Source organism: Pezoporus occidentalis, unplaced genomic scaffold (assembly GCF_034315485.1).
Source record: "Pezoporus occidentalis ecotype Australia unplaced genomic scaffold, CSIRO_AGI_Poc_V1 ctg52, whole genome shotgun sequence".
In the NCBI taxonomy this organism is placed as follows: Eukaryota; Metazoa; Chordata; class Aves; order Psittaciformes; family Psittacidae; genus Pezoporus; species Pezoporus occidentalis.
Genome location: NW_026915858.1, coordinates 951,465 through 976,769, shown reverse-complemented (window position 1 = coordinate 976,769; position 25,305 = coordinate 951,465). Strand labels below are relative to the sequence as shown.

Here is a 25,305-nt window from a genome sequence, read left to right as displayed (position 1 = left end):
AGTAATGAGACCTTTAAAAAGGAGTCTGAGAATGGGAGCTGTGGCCTCTTTGTTCCACCCCACTGCTGACAGTCACTTGGCACACAAAGACATAGGTTTTGATCTGTACCCTTTGGAGTGAGGCCTCAAGCCAGAGTTGAGAGCAGACTTAACCAATCCACACCACGAACCCTACAGCTCACAAGCACAAGTACCCTTAAGCACAGCTGGTGCTCCAGCAGCCTACACAGCATCTTGCACAGCCTCTTTGGGGGGCTACTGTGTGTCTGGGGGAAAGCACACGCAGCGCTTGCCACTGTGCCATAGACCTGCTGTATTCTTTCAGCTAACCTGAGTTTTCAGATCAATACAGAAGCAGTTAATCACCATGTGCTCAGAATGATCAACAAAATATCCTTTATTACCCCCAGGTCCTAAACTTACTTATTGTTTAAAATATAATTTGCTCACTAGGATATGGATGTGCATACATACAGATACAGAGTGAATGTCTCCTGCCCTACACTTTGCAATAGATACTTTCATTTTATCTATTTGCTTTCAATTTCAGGACTTGGCACAAAGTACACCCATGAATGAAAAGACAAAGCCCCAGAGTTTTCCATACTCTGCTCACACATGGCAGGGTAGCTGTCTCATACTGGGCAGGCACAAGTGACCCAGGCAGAGGATCATCTCCCCAGGAATTTCCGTGCTTTTTTCTCGACTGATTGCAAAAAGTCTGGAGGTCTTCCAGAAGCCCCATTAGTGTGACCTCTCAGCACACAGAGGAGGAAAAGTACAAAAGCAGAGGAATGCACAACTTGACAACAAAGTTATTTTTACGTCTCTACATGATTACAAGACAAACTAGACAATTTACTGCTTCTGTGCTCCTTATGGAATATTGGATTTGAAATGCAATTTAAAGTCTGCCTGGTCCCAGAAGGATTAATGGTTGAGACTTAAAGAGAGAACACTCAAGGACTTTTAGGGAAATCTCTGATGGTAGTACCTTAACTTTGAATCAGCTCTTTCCTTTACATTCCCCGCTGCTCCTCACATTCACCGCCCCTCTCCTCTTCAAAAACTGCCAGGCCTGAACCCTGCCACTCTGGGATTATGTGCCCATCATGACTTTATAAAAACTGTACAATAAAAACCTTGCTGTCTTTTCTTCAGCAGCCCTGTCTGCGATGGCCACACACAGAGAAAAGGAAATCATAGTTACTCAAATAAACTACATTTTAGTACAAGCCCGAGCAATCTCCAGAAAGCCTTCACAATACAATTTATATTCACACCACCTTGGCCTGTCTCAAACTGTAGCACTCAAGCTACCTGCACGACAAACAGGTCTTTCTCTCTGAATGAAATTCCCACTCACTCCCAATAAACCATATTTTACTTCCAGTAAACCATGAACTAAGTGTACACGCAGCTTCTCAAAACAACGCTGGCTCCCAAAGTTAATGCTGCTTATGGTAAAACGAGCCTGCTTCTGAAATACAAATTTTTCATGAAAAATTACTGCAACGCTTACTGCCTTGTTTTAGAGCACCTGAGGTCACTGACACAAAGGTAATTCTGAGGAAACCAGCGCGCAGGAGAGGAACGTGACGCTGCAGCTCCACGGCCCGCTCTGGTCAGACACGCACCCACCGGAATGGCAACGCATGGGCCCACGTACCCGGGGCTGTGGCATGGGCGGGTGGTTCAGGGAGACCACCCAGAAAACGCTCCCTGCCCATCTCCACTGGCACGGTCCCCAGCCGGCCCACGTGCCCATGCCCGGCTGGAGCTTGGAAGACAGGTTGCTACGAGACACCTTCCCTGAGCAGGCGGGCTACAGCCAAGGATTTCCCTGTGGAGCGGCGGGTGTGAGAAGATGGGTCTCTGTGGCTGCCGGCTGACTTCCCAGCCCCCTCTCCAGGCGCTGAGCCAGCTTCTTGTCTGATTCCCTTCCCTGCAGCAGGCTGTAACGTGCCGCCAGGATCTGTCCTGCACGATCAGGGAGAGCAAATAACCTCGACACTGACCACTGGTTTTTTACTTTATTTTTTCACTCCGTCAGTAGATTAAAATAATTTCTGTGACCCAGCACAGCCTCAGAAACTGCCCTGTTCACACAGCCGAGGAATCCAGGAGATGAGTGTGGGGGCAGGAGGGAGCAGGAAGAAAAAGAAATGCTGAGAAATGAGCATTAAAACCCCTCATCTCTCTGACTGAAAACAAAGCGTTACAGAATTACAACCAGCACGGTTAAAAACATAACCACAAACAACAAAACTCCCCAGTAACAGTGGCATGCACAGATCTCATTTTCAGCAGCCTTTCTCCTTCCTCTTCTCAGCCATGCCCAACCAGCATTTATCGGGGTCCAAGGGATGCACTGGATCAGGAATTGCACCCAAATTAAAAATAAATAAAAACAATTGTTTCAAATGCAGAACTATTCACTAGCCCAGCTCACCATTTGGCAGTAAACAATTTTTCTGACACATGTGAAGGCACAGCACAAGTGTCCGAACAAGTGGCTTGTGGCTGGGGGCACAAGATGCAGGAGCTGCTTATGCCAATGCTGCCATTTAAAGGTATGCCTGTGTAATCACAGCCTCCATTCCTCTCAAAATCAAGCCTCAGAAATTCCCAGTGGCAAGCCGAATATTTGTTTGCCTTTTATCTTGTATAACCATTTGCCTGATGCAAACAAAGCAGATAGGAGGGCAACGCTGGCATTTGCCTGGGATGACATTTCCCATATGCTTACACAGGGGTCCACGGTGACACAGAAGTACCAGAAAAGACCTGTGAGGGACTCTTGTGCGTGCAGGGTTTGACCACTGGATGCAGGATGGCAGATTCCCGAGAACAAAGGAAAGGTCAGAATTAATTTCTTTCAATTCCTTCTTTAACTTCAGTGACATATTGAGAGCTAGTTCTCAAGGTAATGTTTACCTAAATATGCTTTTACAGTGGCTTTGGAGATGTCAAATGTTGGCCTTTGTTGCTAGTTTTAAGTAATTAAAATACCGATTTCTCAGCTAAGTACCCTGCTGCAGACAGAGTTCAATATAGGAATGTTTTAGCTTTCACCCACGTGAACATATTTGCACTGCCTGCTGGACACTTTTGGTTTACTCAGCAGAAAAAACACATATAAGCAAAAGGCTTCCCAATCCATGTCACAGGAGAGATGAAAAAGAGGCGTGACAGTATTTCTTTGTAATACTTACGCACCCAGCTATGCATAATTTCTGACTCACTGACAAAAAGCCAAAGGCCCATTTTAATTGCAAGGTGAGCAAACTATGACATCTGACAGCCTAGGGATAAAAGGTCTCCTCTTGACCCACAGAATAGGTAAGCACAAGCACACTCTACATGAGCTTCCCTGCAAATAGCAGGTAGCTCAGTTGATTAATCACATGTGGACACGTTTAATTAACCTATGCATAGAATTTTAGACTGCAGACAAAGAAGACATTCATATAACTACAGACCTTTGGTCCCCCCAAAGATGTAAAACCAGTTTCCAGAGCAAACTCTTGGCTTTCTCTTTTTCACCCATGAGACAGAGGGCATAAAGCATCCATAAAGCACTGAGATTCTATGAAGAAAACCACTAAATGCAGTGCAGCCCATCCATGTTACCCCCCCCCAGTATTTAGAAACAGGATTTGAAGCCTGATACCCCTTTCTCTAATGCAGACTATATAACATGATTTTTACAAGTAAATTCACCTTGTTAACCCCACAGGTTTTTATTATTTGCACTGTAATAGTTCTTTCCATTCTTCTCACTTTTTCTTAAGCCCTATGGTGTGCACTTGATTTCTTAAGATTTTTGTTACTGTAGAATTTTACATTCTACATTTTCCACTGGAAATGTATTCTATTCTTATCTAAGACACATCCGTGTCACCACGTCCTTGGGAGGTACATGTTGCCACCCAGCAGATATTTGATAAGCAAGCACCCCACAAATGCAAGCAGCCAACACTACAGTTCATTACACAGAACAAGTCAGGAAAGCAGACATGCTTCAACTCTACCCTTTTCCACCTGGATTTGGCTTCTGAAGTATATTCTGTTCTATATATGTTTCTATAGAAAACCTCATCTATATCAATTATGGTTTCTATATTTTTATATATATGAAACCCTCATTGTTTGGGACAAAGTTTAGGACTCCCATTTTAGACCAAACCAAAACAAAAACAAAGTCTGTGCACAGGAATTTTGTGCAAATTGAAAAGATCCATATGGCTTTTCCTTTCCCTCTAATAAATTTTATTGAAAGCAGCAAACATTTCATGCCTTTTGTAACAGGTTTTGCTGCTGGATGCAGCAAGAGTGAGAGAAATCCTCATATTGCACTGACTTGACTCTGCCATCAGTATTTTTCAATCAATTTTTTTACTTCTTTTTGAGCTATTTAAGGTATTTCATATCAATAGTCATAGATTATTTTGAATAAAACTTTGAATCATGAGAGCACTGATGATCAGTTCAATTCTTTCCCCTTAGCAGAACTCAGCATTCCTATAAATAGCATTTTCTGTGTATAAATCTGTTTTGTGAGTCTGATGATTCAGTAGTCTGTAAGACAACTAATGTGCAACAAAGTTTGTTCAACTATTTTCTTAAAAATCCATCTTTTTTTTTCCCTGTGCTATTGGAGAGTAGACTGTTCATTTACTAGATGAAGCTATGAAAGTGCTTTAGAGATTGGGAAAAGTAATTTTCTTAGTTGACCAGGCAACAAAGCATATTACCGCCTAAAGGAAGGCTATAATACTATCAGTAAAAGCATTACTAAAGCTGGATTGTGGCTTGCTTTCTTTGCCTAATTATAATTGCATACATTTTTACTATAAAAGAAGGCTATTTTAAATATAAGATTAGTAAACACACACACTGCTTACCCCACCCACCTTCAAAGACTCTTTTCTTTACTTGGATTAGCATTATGAAGCACTAGATTTGTTTATACACTTCCTAGATGAAACATCCAAGAATTCAGGGATATTTTTTCATCTTGATACATGAGGAGTTAGAATCACAACCGTCTATGAATGAGCAAGGCTAAATACCTACCAAAAATGCAGTGACCATTTATCCCCGTCTCTCTTTTTAACTGATCATAGAATAGTTAGGGTTGAAAAGGACCTTAAGATCATCTGGTTCCAACCCCCCTGCCATTATTTCATTCTGGTATTCACATATTCTAGAATCATCAGTATTGGCAACAGTCACTTCTAAAGGTGCTGATTAGCAATAACACTTGTGCAATCATTCCCCAAATGTGGTCCCCAGACATCTGTAGCTCTGCTTCAGGTTCTGTTGGTTTCCTTCCCATGAAGGAGAAATCTCAGTTCTGGAAGGTGAGAAAGCATAAAGGGAGGACAGAGTATGCCTTCTCACAGGGCAGTATTATTTGGTCCTTAGCTACTGCTTTTTATTTTTATAATACCTTCATAATAGAATTAATTTTTCTTCTGTACTTCCATTAACTGATCCTCTGAGCAGCCCTAGAGTATTATATCCAGGCTACCAAAAACCATGAACACTAGCTGACCTGGCCAAGGTAATACAAGGAAAGCAGAAGCACAGCCTAAACTAACCTGGGTCTGTAGTGGTGCAGCCATTTCTTTCAAGATCTCACTTTTCTCCTAACATCTTTCCTTACCTTTCTTCTGATTCCTTCCTATTATCCTGCCAAGTCGGCCTTTGACATTTTTTCCCCCAGATAATTCCTATCTCAATTCCAATTATTTTTCTCTCTTTTCACCTATACTGTCACGAGCTCACCAGGAACATGCTTCACCTTTTGCCAGCATTCTTTTCTGATCTTTTCTTAAATTACTCAGTTTTCTGGTTTTGCCCTTCCATCTGATTCATTCCTTCCATTTAATTTTCCCCACTATTTCCCCCCATGTCATTCCTCCTCCCCCTCCACTTCATCCTCAGTTCATCATTTTACTCTTGCCCTTGCCTACTCATTCATATGTTTTATCATATATATTTATTTGGTTATTCATTCACTCCCCCAGTGCCCAATTACTTGAGGAACATATTTTGATTTTTAACTACATGTGCAGAACAAGGTGTTCTCCAAACCTTTATGGATAAATTTTGTAAAGGAAAAAGTATTTTTTCTTCAGAGTTTTAAGCCTAACCACATTTTTGGGGTGCCCAGTTTGGTTCTAACATTACTTATCATGTGCTAGAACTCCTGCAGGTTTTAACTAATGATATACAATGCAAAAGTAGAGAAAGATTGTTGATGGTTGTCGCAGATTGGGATTCCGGGAATTTCTTTTGCTTTCTTAGTCCAAACAACAACTGAAGCTGAGCTTTTGTTTCTTATCATGGATCAAAGGTTCTGAAAAGAATAAGGCACTTTTAGAGTTTCTTCTTTTATAAAATTAAGCATGCAGAATAGACACTGCAGCTCTGCTGTAGCAGACTAAAGAGTCTCACAGTTGATTTATTACTGTTATGATCAGCATGTCAGATGCATTTTGGTCATGCAGAAGATTTGTACAATAAAATGGAGACATATGAAAGAGACAAATGGACATGCCCCCATGTCAGAATCAGAAAAATCCACACAATATACTGAGGAAAAATACATGTGAGGAAAAAATGCTTTGTCTTTGATGAAATACACAGAGGATACAAATCAATAGCTTGTCAGTTAGCAGCTTTTTAACACACATTGATTTTCATCCAAACAGCCTTTTTGAAATGTAGAAAGCAAAATTAAAACCATAACTCCACAGATTCTATGTTATTAGCAGAGTCAAGGACACACACAATATACAATCAATAAAAGTGGTAGCATACTGAAATCATAGAGAATATTCATGTACCAGAGGATTAGACCACAAGTATCATCTTATTTCTCCAGTGCAAATATCAGCAAATGTCTGTGAAAGACAGGAATATAGCTATGTTATCCCCTATGACATTTTGAACTGATGGAAAACCAGGGCTGTAGGACTTCACTTTGTTCTGCAAACAACACAGGACAGACAGAATTAGCTTGAGAACAATAAAAGGCAGATACAGACCAGCTGAGAGCCATCTGGGATGCCAGCAGGGTACAGGACAGAGGCTGCATAACTTGCCTGCTTGCAGCTGCACATGGAGGTCCCTATGAAAGCCAGGCCAGAAGACAGCATGTGCACTTCTAGTCCTAATAATCCCAATGTGGACTTGGTGCCAATCGCTTCACTTAAGCAGAAGAAAGTGCTGCCATTACTACAAAATTGCACCTGAAACAGCCACCTGGATGCAAACCCAGGAAAGCCTGAGCAATGAGAGTGTGGGGCAGCATGACAAGAAACAGACAGAGAAACCAATTAGATTTGTACTAAGAAGTGCATGTAAACTGGAATAATAAAAGATTTGATGGTGAACGTGGTTCAATATTGATATGAAGCACTGGCAAGCGGCAACTCCTATACGAAAACCATGCAAGATCTACCTGAAAGTTGTACTAGATTGTAACAGGGTCATATGACAGGAAACAGTTCTGCTGGCAGGGGAGGATCAGCTCCTTAGAATAAGGACTGCTGATGTAGGACCTCTCTTTTGTGTGTTACAAAAGACAAAATGTATGGAGTAAATAAGGCTAGGGTTCAAGAAAAAAAAGGACAGTCTTATATTTTTAGTTGCTTGAAACAACCCAGAATATTTGGATACCACAGGTGTTGTTCCAGAAAGTCACTCTGCATGAGAGAGAAAGGCCAGGGCTGTCACACGTTATTTTCTGAGGAGTTAGTTTGAGCCCTTGGGGGTCTAATCTTGTTCACAATGACACTACATATTAAGTGCTACACAGTGCTACCCTCTTTAAAATAAGAACCAAAATAAGCAACCGATTGTGTGTGCACAAACTGACATCAAAATAAGTGGATATCTTGGCTCTCACCTGCATCTTATTTCTTCATCTATAAAATGGGAACTAACGTGTTCCTCTATTTCTTGTGACCATCATGAACATTTACTCTTGAATATTCACGAAGCATTCTTATTCCAGTGTTAATACCACAAGAAGAAAACAGGAGACAAATTTGTCCCCAGATGAAGTCTTGACCAGTGTTCAAAACAAGAGACAATAAAAATGATAGTGAAAGAAAATATTCTACACATGCTTACAAGTGCATAGAGAATCCACATGCACTGAATTTGATAGGGAAGAAAATGATGTTATAATCAACTAAAGTCTGAATCCTAACTGCAAACAGCTTGATGGTACAAACAGACATGATATGGAGAATATATTTTTACATACCATAAATGACTGCTTCATGGACCAATTAGAGAATGCACAAGCTGAGAAGCTACTCTTGATTTATTTTGAGCAATACATAGTATTGCATAGTACTGATTCAATCTGCAGCTATCAAAAAGCCCCATGGAGGATGACCACACTGTACTCCAGTTCACCATCTTCATAACAACATCATCTGCATCCTACAAGCCCATTCTGGTAACATTTAATTTCAGAAAGAAGACCTTCATAACATAAGGAATTATGCCAGGAGAAAATCAAAAGCCAAAGAGAAAAATCTTTACACATTTCCAGGCAATACTTGGAAACATTTTAATAGAGGCTCAGCATAAATGTATATGACTACCAAAACCAGATACCCCTTCTCCTAAGCCATGGTGCAAGCACAGATAAAAGAGAAGATAAAAAAGGTTAGAGTTAAAATGGTATCCTTCAGTAAGCAGATTGAGAAAAGGAAAGAGAGAAAAGTAAAATCAAGCTCAGACAAGCAAATTGCAAAACTATATACAGTAAATCAAAAAGATTTTGAGGAAATACGGATACTGAACTTGCAGAATGCATTGCTACTGTGCCTAGTGTTTTGTGGATGAAAAAAATACAAACAGATTCAAAAGCAATGCACAAAATAAAGGAAAAATTATCCCAACACCACAACAGCCTGCTGAACTCCATGACAAGTCCTTAACCTACAAATTTCTAAAAGGATATACAGAGTCAGGGGAATATCATTCTCTGCTTGTTTCAGTTGTTACACTCTGTAAGTGTGTGGTTCTGCTAACCCTAGCAGTGCAGAAGAATGACCTTCAGTTTCATTGCCTTATGGCTGAGAAGAATTGCTATGTGACCTTTTGCTTAGGAACTGTTCATTTTGACAGCCTGACACTGCAATCATCATACTGGCTTTTTACATGATTTGGTCACACTCGAAAAGTTGTGGTCAACAGCTCAACACCCAAGTGGAGACCAATGACAAGTAGCATTACTCAGGGGTTGGTACTGGGACCAGCGCTGTTCAACATCTTTATCAGTGACGCAGACAGAATATAGTTTATATTCTGTCCAAAGGAAGAAGATGCTGAATGCACTCTGTTCTTAAGCATGAGCATTAGAGGCAATCACTCTATAATGATAAGAACTAAGAGCTGGAAATGATGGAGTGTAGCCTGATATATCATTCTAGGAGCTTTTCTTCCAGTTGAATTTTAGAACAAGCTTAATGTAATTCACTTTCCAACAAAAATGCTGTGTAAATTTCACAACACACCAAAGTGCTGTAGAAGCCTAAGGTTAATTTGAAAGTGGATATAGCATATTACCAGATAGATCCAGTATTAGCATGATCGTGGCGAGACCTTGTTACAAAGATAAAGCTTGGTAAGTAGTGCTATATAAACTGGCAAGATTTGTCACACGAGTATTACTCTATGGTACAGTTGTGCTGGTTGCAACAACCCAAGGGTAGGCATGGTTGAGTATTCTTTCAAAAGTATTCATCAAATCAAAACCAAATGGTGTAGTCAAACAGTGTCAGCTTCGTTTGGATATGCTCTGAGGCTTTTGACAATTTCTCATATAACTTTGAGCACATAATACTTTAATTGCAGGTTTGAAGCGGATATATTGATTGAGCTAAGCAGCAAAAGGAGCTAGAAGAATGCAATAAAATGTACACAACTTCAGAAGTCCAAGTGTCTGTGTTATGTAGCTTGATAGTCTTCACAGACTACTATGACTGAATAAGGCACAGTTCTAGGAAGACAGTCAGGCTTCAAGTGGATATGAAACATATGGGAACTGCATGAATGGACAAGACAAAATTCACTGTCAGTAAATTAACCTGTTTTTTTTGGACTGCTATGTAGTACTGTTAGGCTCCATCTCTTTTTCAGGATGAGATTGTGTTAGTGCTTTTGCATGTAAGAGAAGGCATGGGCTGCCAAAATTTCTGGAAAGGGAGCACAGCTACCTAACAAATGTTTTCTGAGCTCAGATGGCCCTGGCAGCTCTTAGTAGCTCTTCCAGTAACTGTAGGTAGGAACTTGCATGCTATCCATATGTTTTAAAAATGTCACAACTAATTTCTGCTAATGCCACATGTTACTGGTTCTTCTGTACTAAAAAGTGGCAGCTACTCTAACCAGCTAATGCCATACAAGAAGAATCCATTCCAGTATCTAAACTATCAAGCAAGATCTGGAGATGTTCCTTGTGGTATGAACCTGCTATGCTGGACTTGATTAGTTACTACCAAACAAAAGTAATTTGGCTGTTCACAAGATGGCTGGATTACAATGCTCGTAGTCATGCTGAAGGTTATGAAATACAAAAGTACCTATTTCTGCCAAATCCATGAATATACATGCATTAGTAACAGAATCAAGTCCATACTGAAATTGTGTACTAAAATACTAAACAATCAATCATGCCAGACTTTTTCTATTATAAATTTTAAAGCACAAGAGTTATGATACTGTTTCAACTAAACACCTAGCATCTTAAAAGTGCCACACAGCATGTTTAGCTTTAATTCATAGAAAACAGGTAAAATTATTTACCTGTGGGTCTTTGAATCAATGACTACAGAGATTGGAAAGCATATGACTGGTATTTTATAATGCAAAACTACACATTACTAATGGGAGGGTACTGTCCCTGTGAACAGAGTCATCCCTCTCAGCAAATGTATTTTTAAGTAAAGTCGACACACACTTCAGAGCTTAGAATTAGAATTTATTTCTTGCTTATCTGGCTCTGATGGGCACAGAGTTTTTTGCTTAAATGAACCTTCTCCCTCTCTGCAAAACAAGTGAGAATAACCCACAGCCCTGGTTACCTTCAGAATTTAAATTATAATGAGGTTTATTTTTGTTGTTTGTTTTTCTCTCTATTGGTTGTGGATAACTCTGTAAGGCAGGCTATGCCTAAATCATAGAATGGTCAGGGTTGGAAAGGAGCTTAAGATCATCTAGTTCCAACCCCCCTGCAAAGGGCAGGGACACCTCACCCTAGACCATGTTGCTCAAGGCTCTGTCCAACTTGGCCTTGAACACTGTCAGAGATGGAGGAAGGACTCTTCTTAAAGTTCACGTGCTTCAGACTCATAAGAGAAAATAAGCTTTCACATTGTGATCTATTATGGTGCCCAGTCTGGGGATATTTGTGTGTCCAGTGGAAGCCCTATTCCCAGATCAGGCATCTAGCTTCTTATAGAACCTATAATTAAAATTGGACTATCAGCAACTTTTCTGTTTTTTTTTTTAGCTAAAAACCATCTAAAATAGGCAGCAGGCAATGGCAACGGAAGGTATGCTGTTCACCCCAGCCCCTCACTTGGAATTGCACAGGAAGATCGATACTCCAAGGAAGGTTCAAAATCCTGTCCTATAATCAGATGCTTAAAATAATTCTTTTACAAGAAAGGGCAAGATATTTTTTTTCTAAATATATGGGGTGGCAGTTGAAGGAGCAGAAGCAGAGCAGGGACTGGAAGCCATACCAAATGAATTTGTGATCACTACAGAGTCATCTTTAAACGCGTACAGGTATTTTCTGCAAACTGCAGAGCTCAAATAGGAGGGACTGAGAGAGTGCCACTACAGAATACCCTCTGCACTTCCAATCCTTTGTGATTTCAAACTCTGTTTTACAAAGTTCAAGATTTTTCGATACTAGCTTAATTTGCTGTCAGGAAGTCAGCTCTTCTTCAGGGTGACAATTTAGAAACCTTCAGACAGAGCAGATTTTCAACCTAACCTTCTGTGACTCAGGCAGGTGTTCTGTGTCAACGACATTTTGCACATCTACATGACTGCCTAAGATGTAACAAAAATACTACCCACCTGCTCTTTTCAGCCACATTTCATAGGGCTGAACATGGCTTACCTTACACTGCAGCATCTAGCTCCCCAGGTGAAACAAGTGAGAAACATTGCATGTGAGTTCTCATGGGACTTAAGCATAAAAAGAATGTTAAATATTTCCTTGCTATCAAGATATTAGTGGATGTGTGCACACTTAGCAACATAAACTGAGGTAAAAGAGTTTTAGATGCCTAACAGAAAGATGTTTTCCCAAAACCCAACAAAGCAGGAGTTTCTGGATGTTAGTGTTGCCAAGATAGTAGATATCCAAATACTTGAATCTCTGATGCAAAACTGGAATCTGCTTCCTTCTTTTAAGATGGGATGCAACTAGTTTTGCAAATTCTGCTCAGTATTTCTCATTATGCAGAACTCTGACAAAGTTATTATGCAGGTCTAAGAGGTAAAGAACATAATGAAATCTTTCATCTTGGAATTGACTTTAAGATTGCTTGTCACAGGCTCAAGGTTGTTGAGAAAATATCAGGAAACAGCCTCCAGCAGCAACTAATAAGATCTAAATCAAATCATGCATCTACTCTGTTGTGGGTACACAAGAAATATAAAAATAAAAAGGAACAAGGCCTGATTCATAATAAATCAAAACATAAAAATTAATTTAAAATCAAATGTCAAAGGCCTTGCCAGTACAATTTTCATTAGCTGCCTTTTGAACACTCATATTTTAAGGTATAGCTTAGGCAGAGTTTTTGAAAAATGTCAATATTTAAAATCTGAAAGGAATGGAAGAAGTGATTTCTCCCCATCTGTTCAAATCCTCCTTCGCTTAACTCTGTGAAACTCAGATCTAAATTACTCGCTTCCTTCAGGAGGACTTGCCCCTAGTCTACTGGTCCTCTCAAAGGATCCTGCTTACAGGTTACTGAAAAATCACAGGAGAATATTAAGCTAAATTTGGTACTCCTGAATTTTAAAAGAGCAGGAGCTTATCTCATCTTCAGCACCCTTCCCTCTCACAGTCTCGGAGAATCCAGCCCAGGAAAGATTGATAAAGCAATGGATCTACAACTCCATTCAATGCTTTACCTAAAAACATGAACTGAACTTCAGCTACCAAGAGCACTCTTTACACTCCTATGGAGTATGCATCAGGTAATATTATTTTAATGGTACATCTGGACTGGACATCTCTTCGAGAACCAGCTTCAGGATTCCAGTTTCCCATTTTATGAATGAAGTGTATTTTCTTTTTAGCCTTCTCAGTGTTTTTACATTGATTCTCAAAATTATCTTCATATGAAGAATTAAAAGCTTTCTCAGAATCATAGAAAAGCCCAGGTTAGATGTGCTCTCAGAAGATCATTCCTCACAATCTTTTGTGGGAAAGGGAGCCTATATGAGATTATCAAGCATCCTATCCAGTCATGTCTTGAAAACCTCCAGCAACAAGGACTCTACCACATCCCTGGGGAGGTTGTTTCAGTGACTGATTGTTCTTACCGGTAAAAAATAAAAAAAAAATAAAAATCTTTCTTACATTGAGGTGAATGTCCTTAAACACAGAAATCTATGCTTTTCTTGCAAATCATTATGGAACAATTAAAATCAGCTTTGAAACCAATCTTTCTGAAACCAGACCTTTCCCATGCACCGGAGAAAAATACTCACGAGGCCAGTCATCACAGGGGCTTGTCTACTTTCTTCTTAAAATTGCCAGTGATAGCTCTTTTATAAGCTGCTCACAGTCCACTGTCCCCAGTACCGAATCCAAATATTCTGTACTGAATGTAAATCAATGTCATTATGATTGACTCTACCAATGGCTTTCACAAAACCCCAAGTCACTCAAAACCCAAACATCTTTTAGGCACCAAGAAACTTATCGGAAAATGCCATCTCTTACTCCTATAGCTTAATCTTTTCCAGAGAAAACAGCAGTTTCTCCCAAATGGTGAACTCCACATTCTTAGGGTTTGCAGTAAACAAAGGCTCTAGGCTTAAAAAAGTGCTTAACTCACAGTTTGTTTCATAAGGAGAAACTGGACTGATGTTCTCAGGTGATCTCAACCTTTTCTAAGACATAACATAAGTTTTTCAGTTCTTGTATAATATGTTAAAAATACATCTTCTTCCCACTCCCCCACAACTAAACAGGGAAAGGGAACATGACTGTGTCCAAAGGTAAGAAGAAACTCACGTCCCACAAGCATCACAGCTCTAAAACTATGCAGCACTTTAAGTGTGCCAACAGAAGCAGACAGAATACAGGACTAAACACATTTCATCTGATACATAAATCATATTCACTATTGCTGTCCATCGTGCAACAATTTCATTAAAACAGAAGCACAGGAAAAAACAAAACCACAAAAAAAGTTCTAGGCATTAGATGAACTCTGAGCTTTCTGGTGCCATGTCAGATTAAGCCTATCTAAACCAGTTTCCAGTGGTCCTGCCTCCCTTGCCAGCCCCAGCTATGTGTTTCCTATCTGTGTTGTACCCAGTATTTATGCCTCTGAGATGATGCACTCAGTAATGCAGAAATCTAATGCAAATTACAAGCAAGACAGCCAAAAAAAAAGCAGTCTGTAGCCAAATCAGCCCCCTGAACTGTCTTGCCACGTGATCACTGGTGCAAGGAAGAAGGCAGGGACAACATATGGTGGGGAGGGCAAAGAGGAGGCTGGGATCATGCAGCTGCTGGGATATAAACTGATGCAATTCGTCATGGAATGGTATCTGTTAGTGTTCGCAATCCAAGTGCAAAAATAAAAGAACAAAAAGCTCAATTTTCTACTAATTTCCTTATCTCCCTGCAATAATATAACTTTTTATTTTCTCTGTTCTGGTTGTATCTGGTTAAGAGAGAGTGTAGTCCTGGACAACTGTGCATGAGCTGCTCAATGAGTAAGAGCAACATAGGTGATGTGGTGATTAGAACCTGCCCTAGCACAATGACTTTAAATTAATCTCCATTTTCATTGCTATTATTCAATAGCTATTAGTTGAGTTAGACGATTTTTTTTAATCACATTATGATACAGACTCCTCTTTTCATATCTGCCTCCATGTGCGCTGAAAAAAAAAACAAAAATGTGCCTTGCAAATATATATCTATATAAAATTATTCATGAAAAGGGGATATTGGGGGAGAAGCGAATAGAAAAGGAATGGAGCAATGCAAATTGAAGTAAGGAAATCCATTGGAATGTCTTAAAAAACATTTACACTGTCAGCTAAAATAAGATCATAATTAGTAAGGGATTTAGATTCTGTACATGTAAAAAATGATACAGCAACCTGCTAATTGTAGACAGTAATATTCAAAAGTTACTGAGGAACAAAGACTGGTACATAATTATGTGCAAGGAGTAGGAGGGTTACAAGAAATGTTTCAATCTAGTAGATTGAACCACAGCTGAGAAAAGGCTAGAACAATAACCTTGAAAACAAGCATTAAAAAGCTACTGTCACAGCAAAAGAAGGATAAAGAAGAACATGTTTGTTTACACAGCAAGCTAAATTTTGCCTACAGGCAGACCTACCCTACAAGAGAGCCATAGACATATGGGCATAGCATTTGTTTACATATGAAAGTAAAATACAGCTTTAACTATAGAGAAGCAAAACTTCACACCCTAGGACTGCATGTTACAAAGGTCCTATAAAAATAACATCATAGTTTATAGCCTGTTTAGTAATAATTTTGACAACTAACGTGCAATTGATTTTTTAAAATTACTGATACACTTTTTTTTAATTACAACTATAGAATGCTCAGATCTGGCTTCTGATGCCTGTGCTGCCATTAATAATCATTCTTTGTCCCTGAGAGACAGAAACAGCAAGCAACCTCACCTAACAGTGATATTGTAAAAAGAAATTCATTAATACTGCATTTGCGGAGCGCTCAGATACCACAGTGAGAAGCAGCACGGAAAAGCCTGCAAGGAAATTAATCATTCTGCATTCAGTGGAGGATCTGGCAGATGTGCAATAAAGAAATCCTGGAGACATACATTAAATATGAAGATAAAAGAAGACCCTAGCCATTACTAGCAGAAATAATATCCCCTGAATGAGCATCATCTGCCTTAGGCATTAAATGTTTCACATATTCTCATTCAATACAATGGAAAAAAATCTGATTAATGTGATATGATTATAGCAAGTACCAGCCAGGTATTCTGTGCAAAATATAGAGTTTGATAATGTAATTAAGTCTACCATAAATATATGTTCTGGGACTAGTATTTCTGCATTTCCACATGCTTAATTTTGCAACTAAATAACACCTCCACATCACAGCAATTATTAGCTAATGTTTATTCTCAGCACTCAGGAGTTCCTGTCACCACAGTCCTAGGTGTGTTTTGTGTTAACACAGTAAATCAATCCATGTTTCACACTGCAGCTGCTAGACTGCTTCTGTAATCAAGATATCCTGTCCTACAGTTAGCTCTAATGATCCAGGATAGCAAAGACATGACAAAAGAAGGCTTAACTGTGGCAACAAACCTGCAGGCTTACAGCTAGCTCAGTTATCTGTACTAACATTGCACTGTAAAATACTGATTTTATTTTACTCTACATCAGTTCTTCTCTCCCATCCACATAAGTTATGCTTTGTCTTACCCCATCAGCTCAAATCTGAAGTCAGATTTCAATTTTCTCCTCTGTTAACCAGTAGGGACGACTGCTGCAGAGGAAGGATGTGTAGGGAGGACTCTAGGATGCATCCCTGGGCTGGAAAAGGTCTATCAAAGCTGCTTTCTATAGTACTTCAGAAATGGGGAGAAGAGGCAAGGGGGCTCCATGCATGCCTGTCTAGAAAAATGAAAGATGTGCTAAAATAATCTGGCTGGCAGAAATAGTCTCAATATCTGTGCTGAGATGCAGCAGTGCTGTAACATATTATGGTTCCTAGTACAAAAAATAAAAAAGAAATAAAAAAAATCAAACACCACAGACAATATGGATGACCAACTATAGTCCTTCAAGCAACTACATACAAACCCATGCCACTGTGTCAAGACTAAGACTTTTACCTTGGCTACTTAAGTCAGACAGGGCACACTACCTGAAGATACAGCAAGGTAGATAACCACAGGCTGATGAACTGCAGCATCTTTAAAGGCTCCTAGGCTGTATATCAACAGGTACATCCTAGGGCTGACACCCAAATCATCCCTCATCTTGACTCCAGGAACCCGCCTGCACAGCATGGGGACACACCTCAGGTGTTCTCATCACCCAGTGTTCTGAATGTTCTGAAAAGAAAGGCAAGGCTCTTCCACCTTCTCTATGCAGTCTCTTACATTTAGGACAACACACTACCTGGAGGCCCCGAGTTTCACTGCAGAAAGAGGCTAGCTTATGCTTATCTAACAAGGTGAAATCAGGCTCAGGAGCACGTGAAGCTCCCAGAGTCCCACAGGCTATGTATGTGGTTTCTCCCCATGCTATTCCCATGGCTGAGGCACAGCTGGTGAACCACAGAGTAGTACTTGGACTCTCCTCTGCCCAATTCAGACAGACACTGCAAGTGGGAGTTTGGATCTTTTCAGCCAAATGTATTCTGGTTCATCACCACAAGAAGCTTCAAAACTTAGCTGAGCTATTGATATATTTACCGCTTTCTTTCCCACAAGAGGAATATTTCTATCAAAAAAAGGTGTGTGCCGTTACCTTTCATAAGACAAATTGACCAGTTGCAGGGGGAAAAAAAACACCATAATTAGTCATCTTCATGAATATATGTGTCCAAATGACAATGCACAGCTCGCTTTCAAGGATCAATCCTGACTGATTTTTAAGGATGCAGGTGGCCAGTGACTCATGAGTAAAGAGATTAATAATTTCAGTAGACAGGTCTTCTAGGATGGCATAGCAAAGCTTAATGATATGTTTGTCCTCAGCTAAGACAACGGTAGCAGGTAACAGCAATTTTTTTCTACAGCAGACATTAAAAAGTCTAATATAGGCACGTTTTCCATTTACTGTGTTATTAATACCAATGAACTAATAGAATTTGGGGTAGCCTTTTGTTTTTTATTTAAGCTAGCCTAGCAGTCCAGTTACCTCCTATTTGACACAAGCAGGACACACCCCGAGTCTGCTATTCATACAAGGTCTGCTCATTTAAACATAAAATTAAGACAACTAAATCTGATTAAATGTCAAAATTAACATATCTCCTTTCAGGAATGCAGAACCAAACAGAGCTTTCCTTGTTATAAAAACCAAACTACAAACTGAAATTGTGTGTGCACACACTGTATGCAGGTGAAAGAATTTCATCAGAGCTGGCAATCACCATGTCATCATCAAGACATTCTAACACAAAAAATGTAGAAATAAGCAAACCAAAACATAGAATGAGAGGAAAAAAAACAAAACACCCCAACATTCACAGTGAGAAAATCAAGATGTTATAATGTCTGTCTTTGAAAGGCCAACAGCACACAGTGATATCTACAATTACAGGGTTCAAAAATGATGACAGCAAAAATCACAAGAATTACTATATAGAAGTGACTTTCTCCTATTCTTTGTCGCTCAGAGCACTCAAATATATTGATTCCTTCATTTCACTACTCTAAAATTTCCTGTCTTAGAAATCTGAATGAGGCAAATTTGAACCTAGTAAAATTGTAAAAGCCTAGGTTCTGGTTGTTTGCTAGTTCAAAAAGTTCACAGGTCTGATTAATTCCCACATAAACTGAAGGAAGTGTTAATAACAAACATCACTCCCTTTTCCAGCCAGAAGTTTTGCTCATCTTTTTTTCAAAGAGGACAGTTTCCGATATTGGGTATTCTCAGTAAACGACAGCTAAAATACCTATTGCCAGGTACATCAATGTAAATGTACAGGCCTCAGCTGCCATCTCTTCTGACTCATGGAATTTGGAATGTTAGAATCTGAGGGAAAAGAAACCACTTTTTCAAAGACAATTTTACTGACATTGATGCTAGAACACCTATTTCTTTTTCAACATATAAGAAAAAGATAATCCCTTACATCACAGACATCTGACAAAGCTGATGTACTTTTACTGGTTATCAAAGGATCGATATCACTTTTGGTTATCTAACACAAATAATCAAAGGCCAGGAATAGGCAGTGTCGCAAAATGACAAGTCTCTGTATTTATTACATTTAAATAACTTGTCAGTCTTGATCAAAAATGATCACTTTCAGGACTTCCATTAGTAATGTTCTTTTACTTACCCAGTGGGGAGGTTACAAGGAATTTAAACAAATAAAGATTGATCTCTTTTGGAAAAGAATGTTCTTTATTCTTTACTGCAAAAAAGATATGTTTTGTTAGGTGCTGCTACACATAGCAATTGGTTTGCTTAATTTACTTTTTAGAATTCCCTTTGTGATCCAGTTAGTAACCTGTGTCAAAAATGATCACCATCAAAATACAGAGGTTCTTTCTGCCTTTTGAAAATGTATCCTATGCTTAAAATCTTACTTTTATCAGATTATACAGATAATTAATGTATTTTTATTCAGGCAAATTGTGTACAAGTTTGCTAAAACTCCTAAGAGATTCTGATTTCTTTCTGCATTTCTTAAGCTCTCTTTGCTATTTTTCCACAGACTTTTACATAAAGCAAGTTTATTCACGTAGTGCCAGTAATCTCTCTTTGGATAGGGATTTAAGCTTCAAAGCAATGATTAGGAAAGCAGACACCTAAGAATTACATGTAGCACAGCAAACCTTGCAGTTAAATCTGACTGACAGACTATTCTCTAATGCTTTGGAATCATCAGTACCATAGGTATGTCAGTTTATTAATTTATTTTGCTATTGCTCAAAAAAGGAAACCATCTCTTCCCACAGGTTATTACAGCAGTCTCTCAGGTTACTTCACTGACCATTGGAATGGCTGTAATGAGTTTAAACATCTAACTAATCACTGCACCACCTTTTTGAACACTTGCAAACTGCAAACAACAACTACAGTAATAGAGTTTCAGATTCTTGAGAGCTATGGAGCAGAGAAAGCTGAAGGATTACAGGGTAACAGTGCTAAACCAAGAGTGTGCATTTTATACATCATCTAAGGCTGCATTTTAGGTAAAGGGAACATTACATATCAGTCAATGGCATAATAACACAAAGTCTTACCCTTTGTTTTCAAGTCGTTTAATACCTTTGATTCCACAGGCAGTATGTCGCTCACTAGTTTTATCTCAATATTTCGGGATGCCAGTTCAAGCAATTTTTCAAAAAGACGCTGACCCTGGCAAGAAAATGAAAGGAAAGCAGAAGTTGCGAGACAGAATTGTTCAAACAGCAAATGAACAAATTAAAGTTAAACCAAAAACATATCATACAACAGCTGAGTAAATATGCTCCCAGGTATGGTTAAATTTACCCTAAAAGTTAGCAACTCAAACCACTTTTTCTTGAAGAAATAATGTTTTGAAGGCAAAATGTGCTACATCCTTTTCCCAGATTATACAATGCCATTATACAATACCATTGATGACAGGCAACACAGAGAAGGAAGCGTCCAGATTTTTTATGCTTCATAAATGCATTCTTATATTAACTTTACTCTAAATAATTATATTCCCCTAAATCAGAATAAAAATTACACAATTCTGTCTTGAATGATTTTTTTGTAATTGATTCTAACCATAGTACAGTACATTTTCGAGTGGTCACATGCTCATCTTTAGATGAGCTATATCATGAATGAAAACAATGGTCTACATGTATTTCATATATTTTTCCATTTTACAGTTATAAATCTACTATTTAAGCCCTATTTCTAACCAAGACCAAAAAAAAGGAATCTCATACTGAGTTAGCTACTTCTTAGAATCAAAATCAAGAACTTTGTTTCACTTGAAAAATAAAACTTTGAATCACCACATTTTTCCACATCTGAGAAACAAAAAGTAGATCTGATTGCATAGTAAATGTTTAATTTTTAGTTTCAATATTTTAACTTTAAGAAAAATATTTAACTAAAAACATCTAACTAAACAATTTGAAGAATGAAATATCCAGTAACGTATATGAAATATGCTGTGTTACAACCACCACCATTAAAGCCTGCTTCCTTGCTGCCATTCTAGCTTACTACAGGAGACACCAGTAACAGTTAGCAGCCAAATACACAAAAACTTTGGCTTTGCACAGCTAACAAAGTGCCTGCCCTACCTATACAGTTCACTTTAGATTCAATATAATGATGACCCCAAGGTAAAGCAAAAAAACAACAGTCATACCTACTTTAAAACAAAGATGTAGAAGATAAAGCCTTCCACAGAAACATCCTAGATAATTCTCTGAACAAATTGCTACTCTCAAAATCTTACAAGGATCTCTCTATCCAACAAAAATAGCCAAAGCAAAAGCAGTTTGTAATCTGACTTTGCATGGACTTGCAGAACCTCAGACAGAAGCCCTACTCCTGCACCAAACCCAGAAGGAGCAGACAGTGGAAAGCCACCCTTTGCCCTGCGATTGCCTTCACAGATTGACACTTTGAGACTTGCTGAGCCTTAAGCATCAGTCACAGAAAGTAGCTCTTCACCTGTCTACACTACAGACACAAAGCCAAGCCATCAATCACACTACAGACGTATTTTTTAATATTCACTTATTTTGAATATGTGGCACAAGAAGAATACCCAGCTTTCTAAAAACTAGCTTTCTCAAAATTACGGGGCAGCCAGGGACTGCAATGAAACCACATAACTACTGTTTATATTTTACTTTTGTAACACATGCCTGCTTGCTGGCTCAAATCCACAGTGTAGCTTTCTGCTCACCCCAGGGTTCATATGAACTTAGTAGTCAACAAGATACTGACATAAGGAAAGCATTGGACAAAACAGGAAAATAAAAACAAATGCTTTGCATGAAGCTCCAAATGTTTCTTATACTCAGATTCAGCATTTCTTGAGGTGCCTAGGTGGTCCCATATGCAAAAAAAGACATCCATGATTTAACTTACACACTCAAAAGCCCTTACTGAGTTGCTGTGCATGTCAAGGTATGGTTTTCCCTCACATGGCTCCTGAAGCTAGAAGGATCCTGTCACATCAGTGATTGTGTTGGACTTCTTTAAGAGGAGCAGATGTTACCCAAAGTAAGTCAATGAGACAATAGCAAGGTGGATGCTGCACACAGTTATGCAGCAGCGCTATTGGAATCCTGGGGGAGAAAAGGGGAGCTGGCCAGTACTCCCGAGTGGCTTTACTCTAGCCAAGATAGTCTGTTCTGCAGTTGCTGCAGACTGGCACCGCTAGACTAACTGAATCAGGGAACAGCAATCATTATATTGGCTGCTGGGTTACCAACCCGTGCCTTGCCCTATCTTCCAGCTCTCCAAGCGCCACAGCCCATGACATGCCAAAGCTCAGACAGCCTTTGGACCCACTTCTTCTGTGTCCAGTGACTGGAGAAACCAGCAGGTTTAGTTTTCATTAGTCATATCTTCGCAAAGAGTGAGCAGGAAAAATTGAGTAAAAGGCTTGCATGACATAAATTAAATACGTATGTATGTAGAAACAGATACTTGGAAAGGTTCTATATGTTGATTTAATTTACTTGGTAGAAAGACAGACACTTTTTGTTTCAGTTATTTGCAAAAACCAATTTTGACAAGAAGCATAGTAAAAAGCTCTAGCATACAAAAAATAAACATGCAAAAGGCATTCATAAATTTGATGGAAAGTGATTCACAATATCAATACAAATTAATGCATTAACTGTTCTGCTAAGGAAATGCTTGGAAAGCTAACACCTAAAGCTGATAAGATTAATTGCTTCAGGGGATGGTTCTTTAGGGCTTTTCCCCCATGGTAATTATTTTTGTTTACTGCCACTTCTATCTGCACAAGATTTTATTTATGTATGATTTACAAAAGCTTCAATAAACAAGCCTGGACTACCCGCAATAATTTTAGTTTGGACCCAAAAGAACATGGCAGCATTTCCTGATTTTAACCTGGTCTTAGTATGCGCTGATGTGACCAACACAGTATCCTTGATGGATCACCTGGCTGTCTCTTACGGGCCATGCTGTCAGCTGCATGGCCCATCCTATGGGTGAATAGAACACTTAAAGTGCAGCCCCGCATTCCAATGAAGATACCTTCTCTGAAAAGCAATCTCTTTTCCCATCAGAGATGCTACATGCTATGCATTTATAATATCCTTTTTTTTGGTCTAATTATATTCATAAATAGTAAAACCTCAAATTGATAAAAAATTTAAAGCAACTAGGAGTGCACTCACCACGAATAGGTGTGTTTATACAGGTATACAAAAAACAACATCCAGTGCCAGGCTGCAAAGAATTCCCTCCATCTCATCTCTTTCTGCATCATTCTTCAGCAGGCATTTATATACTCAGCACAGCTTAACCTGTACATTCTAAACAACTATGAATATTTCCCAACTTGTTTTTAAAAGTATGCATGCTATACTAAAATAGGGTACATTATTGAAGAACCAGACCTTCTGCTCCATTAATATTAATTTGAAACTCTGTTTCTATACTTCATGACATGTTTACCTGCAATTTTTCTGTTTTCTTCTATGAAAAGGTAAAAAGACCGGACAGAGGGTCTGAAGAGTTTTGTCACTGTTGTCGGCACATTTGAAATGCTTCTGTTGAATACAAACCCTCGTGTTGTCATTCAGACAACATTCCCTTTGCGATGCAATACCAGGCTGCTGCGTGACTGTGACAGTGGTCAGAATAATTTCAATGTACCCAGCTTAGGAGGACTGAGAAATAGTAGCAACCCAGTGCTGTGAAACTGCAGCATGCAACCTTATACCATATCTGCATTTTGACACTTAATACCACCAGAAATCGGCATACCCTGGTAAAAAATTCCCTTATGCTTTTCACTGGGCTGTTTCAAAAAACCTACTGTGACAAAACAGGATATACAGAGTATTTATCACAGGAACACACTGACATTCTCACCGTAGCTTTAAACTAGCACACACCTGAAACATCAATCCCGGCTGTACCTGCCACAGTCATCTGGTGAATTGAAAAAACAAAAGAGTTATCATTATCAAAAGATCCTGAAATTGCCCCCAAAGCAATTTCTCAGCAGTCACTAGGCAGACTGATTCTAGCCTGGCTGATTTCCCTTCCCTGCTGTTGTCTTTATCAGTATGCATTCCTCATTAAAAATAAAACAGAGGAGATAAGAACACAAAAATGCTGTATTTATTGAAATACTATAAAATCGAATTATTGCACTCTTCAGTAACTTACATTCCTACAGTTTAGACAATGCTCAACTTTATCTATCCACAGAAATGAAACTAGTTACTTCCACAATCTTCTTCTGTATTTATTCTATATAGTTCTACTAATATTTTTAAAGGTTGTCTTATAATCAAGCCCTAGGTATATCTATAACACATTACCAAAAAACACAGCATGCTTTCAGAAACCGGTGGAAAAAACAAATCAAGAAATCCTAACCTTAACTTCTGCTATTTACTACAGAGCAAAGAAACTCAAATGCTTTTCTCAATTCTTCTAGCAAAACAGCTAATGAAAAGAGAGGGAATGTGCTTTCATTGAAAAAAAAACCCTCTTTTTTTAGTTTATTTTCTATAACTCAATCTGTACCAGATGCATTGAGGAAATGCCATCACCTGAAGAGAGATGTTTGTGTAAAAATAAGCTTACAGAAAGGAAAATACACTGTGATGTCTACAGCTGATTGTAGCCAGTCTCTGCTGTAGCCATTAGGTTTGGAGATGTGCTCTTTGTACTTATTTGCATTTTTAAATAACCTTCAGTAATGGGTACATGTAAGCTCTGGCACTAACATTTGTTTTACCGAAGAAATCACTTTAGATCCTTGGACAATGCATGCCTGAGTGACACACAACCCATCATCAGAGATTCATTACAAAACTGAACAGGTGGCTTACATGAGACATACTACCAGATGGAAAGGGAGATTCCTCCCATCAAGCCAATAGGTAGGTAAATAAAGTCAAGAACCATCTACTTTTTTTTTTGTGCAATCACTGTAAAAATCAGATGCAGATCTATACTTTGATCATCTTATGGTCATCCTGTCGTGGGTTCAGCAGTAGCAGTCTTTTTTTCCCCTTCTTGGTAGCTGGTGCAGTGCAGTGTTTTGACTTTCGGCCTGGGAACAGAGCTGATAACAAGGATGTTTTGGTT

The 25,305-nt window shown here is 38.9% G+C and overlaps 1 protein-coding gene across 9 annotated transcripts in view; it reads right to left on the bottom strand.

Annotated features, from left to right (window-relative positions):
* The window catches only part of PLD5 (phospholipase D family member 5), a 163,347-nt gene that overhangs the window by 40,852 nt on the left and 97,190 nt on the right, over positions 1–25,305 (bottom strand). For 7 of the 9 annotated variants that reach the window (XM_062637348.1, XM_062637350.1, XM_062637353.1 and 4 more), the window contains one exon: positions 20,247–20,361. In XM_062637348.1, coding sequence (XP_062493332.1) covers positions 20,247–20,361 — 115 coding nt within the window. Of the gene's footprint in view, positions 1–16,740; positions 16,933–20,246; positions 20,362–25,305 lie in introns of all 9 variants that reach the window. The other 2 variants (XM_062637356.1, XM_062637357.1) reach the window with 2 other exon arrangements.